The sequence below is a fragment of the Urocampus carinirostris genome, chromosome 3, assembly GCF_059441175.1.
Source record: "Urocampus carinirostris isolate Australia breed hairy pipefish chromosome 3, RoL_Ucar_1.0, whole genome shotgun sequence".
Classification (NCBI taxonomy): Eukaryota; Metazoa; Chordata; class Actinopteri; order Syngnathiformes; family Syngnathidae; genus Urocampus; species Urocampus carinirostris.
Window position 1 is genome coordinate 9012625 of NC_142351.1, and position 18897 is coordinate 9031521.

The 18897-nt window shown below is 43.0% G+C and overlaps 1 protein-coding gene across 1 annotated transcript in view; it reads left to right on the top strand.

Moving 5' to 3' along the window:
* l1cama (L1 cell adhesion molecule, paralog a) overlaps positions 1-18897 on the top strand; it is a 146282-nt gene that overhangs the window by 102477 nt on the left and 24908 nt on the right. The window contains exons 7-12 of the mRNA XM_088329754.1: positions 4725-4847; positions 9955-10125; positions 12887-13001; positions 13082-13266; positions 18354-18485; positions 18554-18700. Of these exons, the coding sequence (XP_088185880.1) occupies positions 4725-4847; positions 9955-10125; positions 12887-13001; positions 13082-13266; positions 18354-18485; positions 18554-18700 (873 nt within the window). The remainder of the gene's footprint in view (positions 1-4724; positions 4848-9954; positions 10126-12886; positions 13002-13081; positions 13267-18353; positions 18486-18553; positions 18701-18897) is intronic.

Below are 18897 nucleotides of genomic sequence, written 5' to 3' on the forward strand. Positions count from 1 at the left end.
TCTATCTATCTATCTATCTAGACATCCATCTATCTAGATATCTAGACATCTAGACATCTATCTATCTATCTATCTATCTATCTATCTATCTATCTATCTATCTATCTATCTATCTATCTATCTATCTATCTAGACACCCATCTAGACATTTATCTATCTAGACACCCATCTAGACATCTAGACATCCATCCATCTAGACATCTAGACATCTATCCATCTAGACATCTAGACAACTATCTATCTAGACATCTAGACATCCATCTATCTAGACATCTAGACACCTATCTATCTATCTATCTAGACACCCATCTGGACATTTATCTATCTAGACATCTATCTAGACATCTAGACAACTATCTATCTAGACATCTAGACATCCATCTATCTAGACACCCATCTAGACATTTATCTATCTAGACATCTATCTAGACATCTAGACGTCCATCCATCTATCTATCTATACATCTATCTATCTAGACATCTAGACAACTATCTATCTAGACATCTAGACAACTATCTAACTAGACATCCATCTATCTATCTATCTAGACATCCATCGATCTAGACATCTAGACAACTATCTATCCATCTATCTGTCTAGACATCTATCTAGACATCTATCTATCTATCTAGACATCTATCAACACACTATTGGTGGTTCATGAATTTGTTAAAAATGTAAGGTTTGTTCAAATATAGAACAAAACAAATGACCTAGACCTTTTGGACTAAAACAGCACTGATGTGCAGGGACAAAATCACCAAAAGGGCGTTTGCTAGCGGAAGAAAACTCATGCTGGGCAACGTTATTAACAATAACGGGCTAGCAAACACGCTAATGCAAATGAGCTTGTTTGTGTGGCAACTGGATCTCACCTTGACTCACAGTTTCCCTGACAACCATTTCCCTAGGAACGCTCTCCAGATGATGTCATGCAAACGGTTCCCGTAGGGGTTGTTGCAGGGCACCGACATAGATAGATAGATGTCTAGATAGATAACGAATCCGGATATCGAGAATTTACAGGAAAAACTAGACAGGAACGAAAACTGGAGAAAATAATAAACAGGACAAAAACAGCCAGAAACTCAACTGGAACCCGAAATTAAACAGGACAACAATAAACGGGAACGATACAATACCGGATACCACAGGAAAACGGGACCAAGTCAGAACCCACGTCTTGTGGGGCAGAAGTTCGTTTGACGTGCTGACAAAGGAAGAAACAGAAAGTAAATCTGTCAACGAGCCGCAGCTGGCACCACACGGGCGGGGCCAATTGGGCACCATGGCAACCGTGACACACATGGGCGTGGCCAATTGGGCGCCATGTCAACCATGACAAAAAATAGCTAAGGAAATAAATAGGGCTGCACTGCTCACCGAAATCTGATTGATATTACAATATGAGGGCAGCACGGCGGCGCAGTGGTTAGCGCTTGTGCGGCACAGTTCATGTCGTGGGTTCAAATCCAGCTCCAGACTTCCTGTGCGGAGTTTGTATGTTCTCCCCGTGGGTTACCTCCGGGCACTCCGGTTTCCTCCCACGTTCCAAAAACATACATTTCAGGTGAATTAGCCGGTCCAAATTGTCCCTAGGTGTGAATGAGCGAATGAGTTGTCTGTCCCTGTGTGCCCTGCGATTGGCTGGCAACCAGTTCAGGGTGTCCCCTGCCCACTGCCCAGAGATGGCTGGGATGGGCTCCCGCCCCCCCGCGACCCTAATGAGGATAAGCGGTACGGCTAATGCGATGAGATGAGAAGAGAGATTACGATATGATGTAGTGCGATTGTGTCGACGCAAGACACTGCAGTTTTTTTCAAAGATTTAGATTTCAACGTTTGTGAGTGATGGATTGCTCGGCCAATCAGGATTGTCACAGTTCGGGTTTTAACAGCGCCAGCCAATCCGAGACGACTTTTACCAGCACTATTCAATAAAGGCGTGGCAATATTTGCAAGCAGCACGCTATGCCAAACATCCAGCAGACAGCAACCCTAACAAAGCTCCCCAAAAGAGGGCGCTGTTTTGAGGTATTTTTATAGATTAAAGCATGGCAATATCAAACGTAAAAAAAAAAGTAAAACAAAAATGGAGGGCTTCTCCTTTCAGCGTAAGAAAGCATTTTAGAGAGCGACGAGCTAGCTGCGTGCTAGCATCGGGTGTCCTCAAATTGAGCCAGATGATTCAAATAAAACCATCCGAAATGTAGCTATTTCCCACAAGTTCTAGCTCCAGGTCATCCATTTCATGGCTCATGGACAAGGCGTTGGCAAGATAGAGGATCCACAGCAGTAGCTTAGGAGATCACGCCAGTTGCTTCTGGAACCTGATAACAATCCACGGAGCACTCGCCGGTGATCGAAATTTCTTTGCACTCTTCTGACTTTCCTCAAAGTCCGATTCAATCGATTAATTTATTTTCAATGTAACGAGCCGCTATGAGTTAGCGGTCGCTATGCTGCCAGCAGTGCCCTCCCTCTCTTTGACTGACAGCATAGATCGGCCTATCACAGTCGCGTACACACAGTCACACCCACCCAACACAGAACACAATACACGCTAGGTTGATATCAATGACAATAAAGGAAAAATCAAGTGCGAAGTAGCGAGAGGTCTCCGTAGGTCTTTTTCCTAAAAGGTACAGACATTTTGTTGTTCGGATGCACGCTTGTGGATGACTGGTGTGCATTTACGAAGCTGTCCACCAGGGGGCGTAGAGAAATGAGCTGTAATTCTGGCTGTAGCTTGCATTGCTACTACAATAATGCCAGGGGCCTAAGTCCTTCTTTGGGTTCCTGTCTGTAGCTGGAACGGGATGCGGGATGCGTCCCAATACCCAGTGCATCACCCTACAAACTCATTCATCGCCGGTTCAGTTTGTTTAAGCTTTATTTTTGACGCGGTTATGTCAGGACCGGAACGGAGACAGGACCCACTTGCGTTACGTTTCTGTCAGTTTTATTCTTTATACAACATAATCATTCGTATTATAATGCATCAAAGCAAGTGAGCCGTTGGAGAGCTGGCTCTTTTTAATGAGTTGAGCCTAAAAAAAATGGTTCTCTAAAAAGAGACAGACTTCCTTTCACTACATCAAACCGCTCGCTTCGTTTGCAACGGAAAAAAAAACGATACCGAGATAGAGGCTACCGCGGCGAACTCGTTTGACTTGATTGTCCGGTATACATCGTGATAGTCGATGCCCATAATTGACAAATTTGCGTTTTTTCGTCCACGTCTTAAAATGAATATTAAACGTACTTTGTACGACAAAACCGTACAGGTTGACAGGTATGGGAGAGCTGGTCGGGATCAGCAACAAGTCGAAAGCCAGGAGAGGAGAGCAGACGAGGTCAGGATCAAAAAACGGGTCGGAGCAGGGGAACAGACGGGAGCAAAAACAGGAGTGAGTCAGGGTCGGAAAAGCTTGCCTAGAGTAAACTTACCGTATTTTCCGCACTATAAGGCGCACCGGGTTATAGGGCGCACCCCGAAAAACTAGTTTTTGGTCCTATATTTGACATACATAAGACGCACCGGATTATAAGGCGCTACAAAGGGAACTTCGAGAAAACAGTCAGATGGTTCAGTCCAACTTATTACCCCCTTAACATTTCCAAAGCTTGCAAAGAAGCAAATACGTGTCGAGAACACGTGCGGATGCGGTGTCCATACGATGTCACTCAAATGCATCATTCCATCATTCGGAAGGTTAAAGTCTTGGGATTCAAGAAATGATAACCATTCCTTAGTATCTATTTTCTTTTTCGCTCGCAACTTTACTGTGCATATGACAATAAACACTTGGAATTGAGTTCAATTTAAAAAATAGACACTCCATTGCATCCAACATCTGCACCGCTTATCACAGAAACATCGAGTTCAGTCTGAAACAAGATACAGGGACAATATAAAACCCGGAGTAGCTCACCGAAGTCGTTGTGTTCATAATAATGTGCATGCAATGTCCTCTTATATCCGTGAGAGAATATTTGCAAATACAGAATAGAAAAAAATGCTTTCTCTATGCCGTCAGCCACATGCTATACGCATTCATCTTTTTCGGCCAATTGCAGGCTTTGTTTCGCCGTCTAAGCCAATGGCAGCCTGTAAATGATAAAAAGGATCCACCCCTTGACCTCCGATTAACTTTAGCCAATAGTGATCGATTCAACCGATGATTGACACATCTTTTTCGGCCAATTGCAGGCTTCGTGTTGCCGTTTAAGCCAATGCCAGCCTGTAAATGATAAAAAGGATCCGCCCCTTGACCTCCGAATAACTTTAGCCAATAGTGATCGATTCAACTGATGATTGACACATTGGTTAGCCAATGAAACGCCGGTAAATAAATCCCAGCATACACCGCGGACTACTTGGCGTTCGGGGGAAAATCGAGTCGGCGGCTGCAAGTTAGTTGGAAAACTTAATGTTGATCCATAAATAAGGCGCACTGTATTATAAGGCGCATGGTCAGCGTTTGAAAAAAATAAAGGCTTTTGGGTGCGCCTTATAGTGCGGAAAATACGGTAGGTTTGCAGACGGACTGACAACAGGTGACAGAGAGGAGTATACCCGCCAATGGCATTGAATTAAAGAGGCATCAGGGTTTTGATATCGCCATAAAACAGGTGCAACTCTTTGCGTACATATTCAAACACGGTGAAGCTCTCTCCTCTCTCTTTTGATATATTTTCTCGTTCCTCGCCTTTCTTTTAGCCCCGCCTTCCCAGCAGAAAGAGAAAAAAGTCCACGTGAAGTCGGAAGAGGGAAGCAGCATCGTCCTCAAATGCAACCCCCCGGAGAGCTCCATGGAGCCAATCATTCACTGGATGGATTGGAGTGAGTAGATCGACGTAGCCTTCCAGTTCCACGATTTTCGATCAAAAAAGTCGAAGTCAAGCTAATAAGAAAAGTTCAAAAGTCTTTTCCGGAAAAAATACGACCAAAAAATTCCAAAATGACAATTATTACAGAACCAGTTATATTACAAAATTACTTTAACTGGATTACTTTCAATGACTTTTGGATGACTCCGATACCAAATATGCTAATAAAAGACAAAATAAACTAAATATGATGACTCACAACAGGTGGTAAGCTTTCTCTCCTGGCTTTGATCTCTTTGATCTCCGGCAAAACGAACATCAAATGTGACCAGGGTTGGGTAGGGTTACTTTAACTGGATTACTTTCAATGACTTTTGGATGACTCCGATACCAAATATGCTAATAAAAGACAAAAGAAACTAAATATGATGACTCACAACAGGTGGTAAGCTTTCTCTCCTGGCTTTGATCTCTTTGATCTCCGGCAAAACGAACATCAAATGTGACCAGGGTTGGGTAGGGTTACTTTAACTGGATTACTTTCAATGACTTTTGGATGACTCCGATACCAAATATGCTAATAAAAGACAAAATAAACTAAATATGAATCAAATGATGACTCACAACAAGTGGTAAGCTTTCTCTCCTGGCTTTGATCTCTTTGATCTCCGGCAAAACGAACATCAAATGTGACCAGGGTTGGGTAGGGTTACTTTAACTGGATTACTTTCAATGACTTTTGGATGACTCCAATACCAAATATGCTAATAAAAGACAAAAGAAACTCAATATGATGACTCACAACAGGTGGTAAGCTTTCTCTCCTGGCTTTGATCTCTTTGATCTCCGGCAAAACGAACATCAAATGCCACAGAAACAAAATGAAAATAATTCCAACATCATTTTTGCCGGGGCAGCACGGCGGCGCAGTGGTTAGCGCTTGTGCGGCACAGTTCATGTCATGGGAACCTGTCGTGGGTTCAAATGCAGCTCCAGACTTCCTGTGCGGAGTTTGTATGTTCTCCCCGTGCTTGCGTGGGTTTCCTCCGGGCACTCCGGTTCCCTCCCACATTCCAAAAACATGCATTTCAGGTGAATTGGCCGGTCCAAATTGTCCCTAGGTGTGAATGAGCGAATGAGTTGTCTGTCCCTGTGTGCCCTGTTCAGGGTGTCCCCTGCACACTGCCCGGAGATGGCTGGGATGGGCTCCAGTCCCCCCGCGACCCTAATGAGGATAAGCGGTACGGCTGATGAGATGAGATCATTTTTGCCGTTCCATGTATTCCGTTACTCCCCCAGCCTGCACAAAATTTCGTCATTTGATTCCTATTTAGTTTATTTTGTCTTTTATTAGCATATTTGGTATTGGAGTAATCCAAAAGTCATTGAAAGTAATCCAGTTAAAGTAACTCTACCCAACCCTGCAGAAGAACCGAGTGCACTCAAGTGACGTTGGAGTCTGTGCGGGAAGCCTTCACCTTCTTTAGCGTTTTCTTATTGGCTCACGTCTCCCCGCAAGATGGTGTCTCGGCTCCTCCCATGGGCGTGCCAAACAGTCAGCAAATTGTGGGATCAATCGATCTCTTACATGTGGGAGAGCTATTTTAAAGTTAACTGATTGCTAAAAAGATACACCAGGCATTTTGACTTTTTTTACAGGGGGAGGGGCCAGGAGAGGAGTAAACTTACGTCCATCTCCTTGGTCGCGCTCCTAACTCTGGGGGGCCCTTCCCCCTCCAAACCACATTTATTTAGGCAGAACATAGAAAGAAAGAAACGCCCCTTTGGGCGGTACCAATATTTGAAACAGAAACGTGATACAATCTGGTTTAAATATACACACTTTTGTGGAACTACCGTAAATTCCGGACTATAAGCCGCTACTTTTTTCCCAAATGGTCAGCCCTGCGGCTTATTCAGTGAAGCGGCCAATTTATGTAATGTTTCTAACGGCCACCAGCGGCGCTGGAGTATAAAAGGTAAGATTAAAACCAGTAGAATATGTGCGCCAAGAAGGACTGCAACCTCTAAGTTTAAGCATACATTGTCTATAAAGTTAAGGACGAATCAAAAAGAAGGGTCGGAGCACACGCGGGCTGATGGGAAGTGGGGTAAAGCTGCGTTGCCGGTAGAGCTGCGGACTCTTTTAAATTTCTTTCATCCTCTCCCTTTCTTTTCCACCTCTCTCACGACGTTCCGATAATGAGGAAGGCGCCCTTGATGGCTATAGTTATGAAGAGGAAGTTGAGGACGATCTACCGTAAATTTCACAATTACGGGATGCTTTTTTGTTGACAGGCACGTTTGATACATTGCGAGCGTGATCCTACTAGCGTGTTGGTACCTTTCACAGGCACGGTTTGGGATGAAAGTTATATTATTATTATGAAAGCTTTGAAAACTCTCTCGGTGTACCGTCTTTCTTCGTAAATATGTGCAACCGTGTATCATATGTATTTGCAACTGTATATTTTTGTCATGTATTTATTTTAGAGATTTATTCTGTTATGTGTTCTACAGACGAATCAAAAAGAAGGGGCGGAGCACAAGCGGGCTGATGGGAAGTGGGGTGAAGCTGCGTTACCGGTAGAGCTGCGGACAAGAGTGGAAATATATTTTTCCCACCCTTAACTTTGGAAATATACATTTTGTCTCCTTGAATTACTTTCAACGGGACCCGGACTTTACACGTCTGCATCCTACGTTAATTACGGGTATCATTTTCCATTCATGATGCCGACTGTGGTTCTAGGATTGTGTACTATCTATGTAGAAAGAAATGTTAAAACGTCATATTGCCAGACATAACGAAATTGTGAATATGCTTGATTGCTGTTAAGATTGTCGAGAAGGGTTGTTCAAACCTCACCTTTTTTGTTTGCTGTATTTAGTGTCAATAAATTTGTTCGAACCCAAAAAAGTTACACTCGTGGAACTTACAGCCTGGTCTGGGTTAAACTTGTGATTGTGACGCAAGCTTTAATGCGGGCGCACGCGGCTAATACATGGGTGCGGCTTGTCTAAGTGCAAAAGTGGCAAATCACCTAAAAAGTGGTGGGTGCGGCTTATAATCAGGTGCGCTCTATAGTCCGGAATTTACGGTAGTTTAAGCCCACTTTACAAAGTCGAGCACGCTAATCTAGGAAGACGATTTTTTTTTTTTTCTATTAAGGTTGTGTTCGGTTTTTAGGATCGGGTATTAGGATTAGTCCCAAGTTTGACAAGAAGAAAGTCCGATAAACCCGATCCCGCTTAAAACCCTATTTCACCAACTTATACAACCTATATGCATCACGCAGCTAAGGTCTAATCGGGTTTTTAAAACCGAGAAGAGGCCTTTAGTCCACAGGTGTCAAAGAGGCGGCCCGCGGGCCACATCAGGCCCGCTAAGGGATTGAATCCGGCCCGCGAGACAACACTCAGAGAAGCGCAAGAGAAAAACAAGCTGCAGGTTGAAATAGGTCCATTTGATGTTGCCAAAGCCAGGTGCCTCTCACAAAGACACTGTACTTGTGTTTATTTCTCCCTCTCTCTCTCTCTCTCTCTTTCTCTCTCTCTCTCTCTCTCTCTTTCTTTTCCACCCCTTTTCTCCCACTCTGTCTCTTTCACTCTCTGTGTCTTTCTTTTTCTCTTCCTTTGTTGCTCTTTGTCACTTTCTCTCTCTGTGTCTTTTGCTCTAACTTCCTTTTTTCCTTTTTTCTCTGTTCTCTTTTCTCTCCTTCTGTCTTTCTATTTCTCTTTGGATTTCTTTCTTCCTCTCCCTTTCTTTTCCCCCTCTCTCACAACTTTTTATCTTTTCTCTCTCTCTATCTCTCTCTCTCTCTCCCTCTCTCTCTCACTCGTTCTCTCTCTCTCTCTTTCTTTTCCACCCCTTTTCTCCCACTCTGTCTCTGTCTCTTTCACTCTCTGCGTTTCTCTTTTTCTCTTCCTTTGTTGCTCTTTGTCTCTTTCTCTCTCTGTGTCTTTTGCTCTAACTTCCTTTTTTTCCTTTTCTCTCTGTTCTCTTTTCTCTCCTTCTGTCTTTCTATTTCTCTTTGGATTTCTTTCTTCCTCTCCCTTTCTTTTCCCCCTCTCTCACAACTTTTTATCTTTTGTTTCTCTTTCTCTCTCTCTCTCTCTCTTTCTTTTCCGCCCCTTTTCTCCCACTCTGTCTCTGTCTTTTTCCCTCTGTGTCTCTCTTTTTCTCTTCCTTTGTTGCTCTTTGTCTCTTTCTCTGTGTCTTTGTAACTTCTTTTGCTCTAACTTTCTTTTTTCCTTTCCTCTCTTTTCTCTTTCTTTCTACCTACCCTTCGCGCTTTCTTTTCTCTTTTCTCTCCTTCTGTCTTTCTATTTCTTTGGATTTCTTTCTTCCTCTCCCTTTCTTTTCCCCCTCTCTCAAAACTTTTTATCTTTTGTTTTTCTCTCTCTCTCTCTCTCTCTTTCTTTTCCACCCCTTTTCTCCCACTCTGTCTCTGTCTCTTTCACTCTCTGTGTCTCTCTTTTTCTTTTCCTTTGTTGCTCTTTGTCTCTTTCTCTCTCTGTGTCTTTTGCTCTAACTTCCTTTTTTCCTTTTCTCTCTGTTCTCTTTTCTCTCCTTCTGTATTTCTATTTCTCTTTGGATTTCTTTCTTCCTCTCCCTTTCTTTTCCCCCTCTCTCACAACTTTTTATCTTTTCTCTCTCTCTCTCTCTCTTTCTCTCTCTTTCTCTCTCTATCCTCTTTCTCTCTAATATTCTCTCTCTCTTCTTTCTCCCTAATATACTCGTCCGGCCCTCGACAGAATGTTTGTTCTATCTTGTGGCCCCCGAGTTAAAATGAGTTTGACACCCCTGCTTTAGTCATATTTCTAAAGGAGTAAATGTATAAACATATGCATCACACACTGAAAGTCTTGAGACAATGAATGAATGAATGAATGAATGAATGAAAACTTTATTTCGAACATTAAAATAAAAAACAGGAGCACAAGGAGCAGGCAAAAAGAATAGATGGACTCTTTCATTGCGTATGCTTGTATGACAACGTAAGAACCAAGAACACCAATCTCATCAACAACACCAAATTCAGATGATTCGGGTGTCCAAGACTTTCTTCGTTCCTCAAGTTCCTCAGGTCAGTTAACACTGTGATTCTTTGCGTCAGAGCTGCGTCACATCCAACTGAGCGAGCGAGTGGTGGTGGGCAAGGACGGCAACCTTTACTTCGCCCACCTGAAAACCAGTGACAGCAGGGACGACTACACCTGCAACGTCCAGTATCTGGCTACCAGAACCATCCTCGCTAAGGAACCCGTCACCCTCACCGTCAACCCCTGTGAGTTTCAAGATTCCATTTTCTGTTAGTGGAGTAAGGTTTGGGATCAATAGACTCTTTAGAAAAGGAAATATACAAAGTATGACCAGAATCTGAACAGAGAAGTTTCGCATCGATTTGGCAGAAGCACGGTAGAGTTCAGAGTCCGGACAGCTCTGTCCCATAGCCTGCTGGTTCTGGCTCTGGGAGACTACAGTCCTGACCTGGCAGTATGTTAAAGAGGCTGTGAGATGGGTGGGTTTGGTTACCTGTAATCCTAGTGGTCTTGCGGGGTACCTTTTCCCCTGTTCTCACGCTGCAGAGTCTTTGGGCCGAACACTATGTAGACGCAAGACCAAGCGGTGATGGTCAGGATTCTCTGGATGGCGCTTCCTGTTGAATGAGAGCATGATGCTTCTGAGTTTCCAGAGAAAGTACAGGTGTCGGTGCGCTTTTTTCGGCCAGGGATGCCATGTTATGGTTCCAGGACAGGGCCTCGCTGATATGCACCCACAGGTACTAGGTACTGCTCACCCTCCACACTGCTGCACCGTTGATCTTGAGTGGGGCATGCTCTGTATGAACCCTCCTGAAGCCGATAACAATCTCCATGGTCCTCTCCACATTCAAGTGGAGATTGCTGTCTCCAAACCACTGGTACCAGCCTGCTCGTTTCACTCCTGTAAGTTGTCTTGTCACTCCAGCCAGAGTCAAGTCCGGGTTCGCTGATTAAAGGTCATTTTGGGCTCCTTGGACCTTCACTTCTAAATATTATAAACATATCACTCTCCTCAGGTGTAGTTCCAGTGGCTTTTAAGTCCGCTGTTATTAAACCTACACTGAAACGACCTAACCTTGATCCAGAAAGCTTATGTAATTATAGACCTGTGTCAAACCTACCGTTTCTTTCTAAAGTACTTGAAAAAGTTGCGGCACAGCAGCTGAATGATTTTATATCCGAGAACAATCTTTTTGAATTTATCCAATCATGATTCAGGGCTAACCACTCTACTGAGACAGCCCTGATTAAGGTAACCAATGATCTTCTCTTGGCAATGGACTCCGGCGCTTCATCACTCTTGCTGGCTGTGTCATTCGCAAACTTAATGAAGAGGTTGGAGCTGGATGTTGAGGTCCACTTGTGGGTCAGGAGGGTAAAAAGGAGGGGGCTTAGCACGCATCCCTGGTGGGCCCCATGTTTGTTATGGTTTGCTGCGAACCTGAACTTCCTGTGGTCTCCTTGTGAGGAAGTCAAGCAGGCTCATCTGAGGAGACGGGTTTGTTTTATTCTATTGAGGTTGTATTCGCCTTTCAGAGCGACACATCGGTTTTTAGGATTGGGTGTTAAGATTAGTCTGAAGTTTGACCAGAACAAAGTTCGATAAACCTGATCCCGCTTAAACCCCTATTTCACCAACTTATACAGCCTAAATGTTTTTGCGATGAAGTGTTTAAGGAGTATGTTAGGAGTGACAAAATTGGATGGATTGAGAAATTAAATTGTGAGAGACAGAACTGGAGTAGTAGTGGAACTGAGGGTAGATAGTTAGATGGAACGCAGAGTCCAGACTCTTGCCTGAGGCTTGATTTTCAGTCTGGCAGAACGCTAGGTTTCAAAAAATCAAACAGTTCAGCAAAGTTGACAGTTCATTGTAACCAGTGTTCCCTCTAAGCTGCGCGCTGCTCGCACATTCTCTGCGCACAAGAAAATCTAGCCAGCGCACAAAAACGAGGGTTCAAAATTACAAATTAAGAAGCGACTTAAGTCAAAGTTACAGTGCATGAAGGTAAAAATACACGGGATTCCCCTGACGTCGTGTCCTAAATGCGGTATTTTGAAGTCAATGTCGAAGTAGAACAAAGTTGAGTAAAGTTAGTAGAGTTGGTCGAGAACCGGCTTCTTCGGCTCGGCTCGCTAAAAGGAACTCTTTCAGGTCCTAAATGGCTCTTCGGGTTGTTTTTGCTTCTTTAATCCCAACATGACCAAATATGATGTAAAATGAGGCACAAAATGACTTAAAGGAAGGGGGGAATAGAACAAAAAAGAAAAAAATACCAAAATGAAAAAGGAGTGAAAAGCTGGGAAAAAAAGAAACATAAGATAGAGAAAAAAAGAAGGAAAAATTTAGAAAAAAAGCCAGAAAAAAAGAAAAGAAAGAAATGTAGGAAAAAAGAAAATAGAGAACAAAAAGAAAAAAGTAACACCTCGGAAAAAATAAACACAAGGAGATTTTTTTTTTAAAGGAATTTAAAAAAAAGTAGAAAAAAACACGAAAAAAAAAAAAAAAAGTTTGTGTTGCATTCCAATAATTTCCATTTTTGATAATAATTTAGTTGCCACAATTGGGATTATGGTTGCTCACTGTTGTTTCAAGCGTTGCTCACCGACTTTGTGTGAACGCTCAGACCCGGAAGGAAAATGACAGGGAACATTGATTGGAACCGGGGCAGCACGGCGGCGCAGTGTTTAGCGCTTGTGCGGCACAGTTCATGTCATGGGAACCTGTCGTGGGTTCAAATCCAGCTCCAGACTTCCTGTGCGGAGTTTGTATGTTCTCCCCGTGCTTGCGTGGGTTTCCTCCGGGCACTCCGGTTTCCTCCCACGTTCCAAAAACATGCATTTCAGGTGAATTGGCCGGTCCAAATTGTCCCTAGGTGTGAATGAGCGAATGAGTTGTCTGTCCCTGTGTGCCCTGCGATTGGCTGGCAACCAGTTCAGGGTGTCCCAGTGACCAATGTTGACTACATTATCTCTGACAAAATACATTTGATCCCACTTCAGCTAACTCGGTGCTGCGCAACCGAAGGCCCCACATGATGAGACCTACAGGCAGTCACAGCACCTACCACGCCCTCAGAGGACAAACCATCGAGCTGGAGTGCATCGTCCAAGGCTAGTAAGTATCGGAGACCCGACTCTTGACTCTCTAAACCTCCGTCTTTTTACTCGTTCCTCCCCCTTCACCGTCTTCCTCAGTCCGACTCCCAAGGTATCGTGGGCGAGGAAGGACGGCGAGCTGTCGGAATCGCGGACGGCCAAAGAAATGTTCGATCGGCGTCTGCGTTTCGCCAACGTCTCCGAGAGCGACGCCGGCGAGTATCAGTGTCTGGCCGAGAATTCGCAAGGGAAGACCGTGCATACTTACACGCTGGCGGTGGAAGGTCAGTCCTGCTGTTTCTTAAAAAAAATGTTCTTGTAACATTTCGAAACCAGAAGTGACCCTTTTTAAACCCTAAATTCGATGGTTTTTATACTCTATACCACTGGTGTCAAACAGGCGGCCCGCGGGCCAGATCAGGCCCGCTAAGGGATTGAATCCGGCCCGCGAGACAACATTCAGAGAAGCGCAAGAGAAAAACAAGCTGCAGGTTTCATATGTCAACATGATGTTGCCAAAGCCAGGTGCCTCTCACAAAGGCACTGTACTTGTATTTATTTCTCTCTCTCTTCCTTTCTCTTCTTTCTTTCTCTTCTTTCTTTCTCTTCTTTCTTTTCTTTCTTTTCTTTCTTTTCTTTCTTTTCTTTCTTTTCTTTCTTTTCTTTCTTTTCTTTCTTTTCTTTCTTTTCTTTCTTTTCTTTCTTTCTCCTCTTTTCTTTCTCTTCTTTTCTTTCTCTTTCTTTCTCTTCTTTCTTTCGCTCTTTCTCTTCTTTCTCTTCTTTCTTTCTCTTCTTTTTCTTTTTCTTTTCTTTCTCTTCTTTCGCTTCTTTCTTTCTCTTCTTTCTTTTCTTTCTCTTTTTTCTTTTGTTTATCTTCTCTACCTTCTTTCTTTCTTCTTTTTCTTTCTCTTCTTTCTTTCTTTTCTTTCTTTCTCTTCTTTCATTCTTTTCTTTCTTTCTCTTCTTTTCTTTCTCTTCTTTCTCTTCTTTCTCTTTCTTTCTCTTCTTTCTTTCTCTCTTTCTCTTCTCTCTCTTCTTTCTTTCTCTTCTTTCTTTCTCTTCTTTCTTTCTCTTTGTTTTTTCTTTTCTTTCTCTTCTTTCGCTTCTTTCTTTCTCTTCTTTCTTTTCTTTCTCTTTTTTCTTTTCTTTATCTTCTTTATCTTCTTTCTTTCTCCTTTTTCTTTCTCTTCTTTCTTTCTTTCTTTTCTTTCTTTCTTTTCTTTCTTTCTCTTCTTTCTTTCTTTCTCTTCTTTCTTTCTTTCTCTTCTTTCTTTCTCTTCTTTCTCTTCTTTCTCTTTCTTTCTCTTCTTTCTCTTCTTTCTTTCTCTCTTTCTCTTCTTTCTTTCTCTTCTTTCTCTTCTTTCTCTTTCTTTCTCTTCTTTCTTTCTCTCTTTCTCTTCTTTCTCTTCTTTCTTTCTCTTCTTTCTCTTTCTTTCTCTTCTTTCTTTCTTTCTTTCTCTCTTTCTCTTCTTTCTCTTCTTTCTTTCTCTTCTTTCTTTCTCTTTGTTTTTTCTTTTCTTTCTCTTCTTTCACTTCTTTCTTTCTCTTTTTTCTTTTCTTTCTCTTTTTTTCTTTTCTTTATCTTCTCTATCTTCTTTCTTTCTCCTTTTTCGTTCTCTTCTTTCTTTCTCTTCTTTTTTTCTCTTCTTTCTTCCTCTCTTTCTCTATCTTTTTCTTTTCCTCTTTCTTTTTCTCTTTCTTTCTTTTCTCTTCCCTTCTCTTTAATCTACTAGTCCGGCCCCCAACAGAATTTTTGTTCTTTCGTGTGGCCCCCGAGTTAAAATGACTTTGACACCCCTGCTCTATACTATATACTAGAAGCAGAACAATCCCTGTTCTGAAGAAATCTTCGATCTCTTTCCTCTTTTTATTAAAGTTCGCCCTATCGTACATAAGTCTCAACTTCTCTAAAGGGGGGGGTTCTATCTAACTCAGGGGTGTCAAACTCATTTGAACTCGGGGGCCACACGATAGAACAATCATTCTCTCGGGGGCCGGACTAGTAGAATAAAGAGAGAGAGAGAAGGGGAGAGAGCAAGAGAGAGGGGGGAGGGAAGGGTGAAGGAGAAAGCGAGAGGGGAAAGTGAGAGAAAGAGAGAGCGAAAAGCGAGAGAAAGAGAGAGCAAAAGTGAGAGAAAGAGAAAAAAGCAAGAGCAAGAGAGAGAGCGAAACGCAAGAGAGAGCAAAAGTGAGAGAAAGAGAGAAAAAAGCAAGAGCAAGAGAGAGAGTGAAACGCAAGAGAGAGCGAAAAGTGAGAGAGCGAATACTGAAAGATATAAAAAAGCAAAAAGGAGCAAAAAGCGAGGGAGGGAGAGAGAGAGAGAGAGAAGCTAGAGCAAAAGACAGAGAGAAAAGTGATAGTGAAAGAGAGAGAGAAAGGGACTGAAAGCAAGAGAGTGAGAAAGCGGAAAGCAAGCGAGAGAGAGAGAGAAAGCGAAAAGCAGGAGAGAAAGAGAGAGAGAGAAGCAAAAGAAAGAAAGAGAGAAAAGCGAGAGAGACAGTGAGAGCGAGGGAGAGAGCGAGCGAGAGAGAAAAGCAAGAGAGTGAGAGAAATACGAAGAAATACCTGGCTTCTGCAACATCAAGTGTACATATTTCAACCTGCAGTTCGTTTTTCTCTTGTGCTTCCCTCAGCGTTTTGCGGGCCAGATTCAATCCCTTACCGGGCCTAATCCGGCCCGCGGGCCTGCCTGTTTGACACCCCTGATCTAACTGGTTGAGACCGCCTTCTAACTGTTGCTACGCAGTGTTAATCTTCTTTCGCACGCCTTGCTTTCCGCCCGATGATCGCAGCTGGTTTCTGTTTGGACGCCTCCTTTCTTCTGTCAAGGCTTTCGGTGAAAAACAACTTGAGTTATTGCATGCGTAAAAGGAAAATTATTACACGGATTATTCCGGGGCAACTTGCACTCACGGGTATGTGAGATAAAGGGACAGACAGTACAAAAAACAACCTTGAAGAACAGCTTACGGGCTGAAAACTCTTCAAAAAGGGCCGAGAACACTTATAACGTATTAATGTCAACTGTAGGATAAATATATGTATATAATTCCAACAGTCCCGCACCTTCACGGGGCCTTAAGCAAAATGAGATTCGGGGCCCCTATGACTTGATCATTTGCATCCATACTAGAACTCATTCCATCTTCTACTCCAGGGGTGGGCAACTATTTGTAGTCGGGGACCCCATGTGACATGATATATATAGAAACTAAGGAATATTTTCCGCACTATAAGGCGCACCTAAAGCCTTTGTTTTTTTCAAAAGCTGACCATGCGCCTTATAATACAGTGCGCCTTATATATGGATCAATATTAAGTCGCGAAGTTTTGCAACTAATGCAGCAGCCGCCGACTAGATTTTCCGCAGTGTATGCTGGGATTTATGTACCGGCGTTTCATTGGCTAACATATGTGTCAATCATCAGAGGCGGATCTTTTTTATCATTTACAGGCTGGCATTGGCTTAAACGGCAAAACAAAGCCTGCAATTGGCCGAAAAAGATGAATGTGTATAGCACGTGGCTGACGGCATAGAGAAAGCATTTTTTTCTATTCTGTATTTGTAAATATTTTATTCTACTGGATTTAGTACACTCACGAAGATAAGAGGACATTGGCTGCACATTATTATGAACACAACGACTTCGGTGAGCTACTCCGGCTATATATTATCCCTGTAACTGGTTTCAGACTGAACTCAATGTTTCTGTGATAAGCGGTGCAGATGTTGGATGGAATGGAGTGTCTATTTTTGAATTCAACTCAATTCCAAGTGTTTATCGTCATATGCACAGTAAAGTTGCGAGCGAAAAAGAAAATAGAAACTAAGGAATGGTTGGCATTTCTTGAATCCCAAGTCTTTAACCTTCCGAATGATGGAACGATGCATTTGAGTGACATCGTACAGACACTGTTTCCGTACATGTCTGAGACACGTATTTGCGTCTTTGCAAGCTTTCGGAATGTTAAGGGGGTCATAAATTGGACTGAACCATCTGACTGTTTTGTCGACGTTCCCATTGTAGCGCCCTATAACCCGGTGCACCTTATAGTGCGGAAAATACGGTACTTCTTTTGAAGTAGATTAGTTATTTACTGCTACTTTCTTCAAAAGGATGCTAATGGCTACTTGCTAACAGTTCAAAATTAACAAATTATGCTAACAGCTACATCCTGACAAATTATGCTCACGGCTATATGTTGACACTTCATGCTAACGGCTACATGCTAAAAAGTATGCTAGTGGCTACATGCTAACGACTTCATGTTTACAAATTATGCTAATGGTTACATGTTAATGAGTTATGTTAATGGGTTGATTTCAATGGGTAGCCATGGTAACCAGGGAGTTCACAGAGGTGGTTTGAGGGGGCCCCGACCCACATTAAATTTAACCATAAGTAAATGGTAAATTCCTAAGAGTGGATGCTAGCGAGTGGATGCTAATTGCTGTTAGCAAAGTGTAGCAAAGTATTAGCGCAAGCTAGCTGTAAACACTGTCGCCGATGAGTTGGGCCGGTATAGCCAGCCCAAATATTTGCCGGGATTGGCTGATGCTATGCTTACTCATGCTAGCTGTAAACCCTGTAGTTTTTTTAAATTTTGTATTACAAACTAAATTTGAATCAAATGATGACTCACAACACGTGGTAAGCTTTCTCTCCTGGCTTTGATCTCATTGATCTCCGGCAAAACGAACATCAAATGCGACAGAAACAAAATGAAAATAAATCCAAACAGCTTGCCAACATCATTTTTGCCGTTCCATGTGTTCCGTTACTCCCCAAGCCTACACAAAATTTTGTCATTTGATTCATATTTAGTTTGTTTTGTCTTTTATTAGCATATTTGGTTTTCGAGTAATCCAAAAGTAATTGAAAGTAATCAAGTTAAATAGAATAGAATAGAACAGAATATACCTTTTTTGTCATTGTTATAACATGGGATATAGTGTGACATTGAAATTGGACGTGGCACTCCAGGTCCACATTTTACAGTGAGTATATAAGGAGACAAAGAAGATGTTTGTACTGTCCTTGTTGTATAGGCTTTGTTTCCCTCCGGAGGGGGAGGTGTAACCCTAAAGTAACCCTACCCAACCCTGGTCGGCAACAGGTGTAAGGCAGGTACAAAACAGGTCGGATGTCGGGATGGCAGAAGAGGGCAGAATCGGGTCCAGAAACAGGTCGGCAACGGGTATCAGGCAGAGGAAAACAGGGCAGGAAAAATGTCTGAAAGTGTGAGCTTGCCAAGCTGGGAGCATCGGTTGGCAACGATCTGACGGGTTTCTCTTGAAAGCCGGGGGTTTTAAAAGAGTCTGTCGGCCAATCACCTCTCAGGGCTGTTGGTTTCTTTTGCTTCGGTTAGCTTCTCCGTACTGGAGCAAAGAGCCGGCCAGCATGTTATACGCCCCCGGTGAGAACGTCCGACTGGACTGCCAGGCGGAAGGCATCCCCACTCCCGCCATCACGTGGAGCATCAACGGAATCCCACTCTCGGGTCAGTATGGAACACTTGAAAGGCTTTTTTTTCAGATTAAATTTTTTTCATTTTTTTTTCCTGAACAGCAACCGATAAAGATAACAGGCGCACCCTGACCACCGGAGGCTCCCTCATCCTAAACGACGTCAATTTCGGAGACACGGCCATCTACCAATGCCAAGCCTCCAACAAGCACGGGAGCATCCTCTCCAACACCAACGTTTACGTCATCGGTAAAGTAGACCACGTGTGTGCAACTCAAGGCCCGGGGACCAAATGGGGCCAGCCACATTCATTTTTCATGGAGAAAAATATAGTAATCCCTCGGTTATCGCGGTTGATGGGGAAGATAAAAAGAGACACAGAGAGTGAAAGAGACAGAGTGGGAGAAAAGGGGTGGAAAAGAAAGAGAGAGAGAGAGAGAAACAAA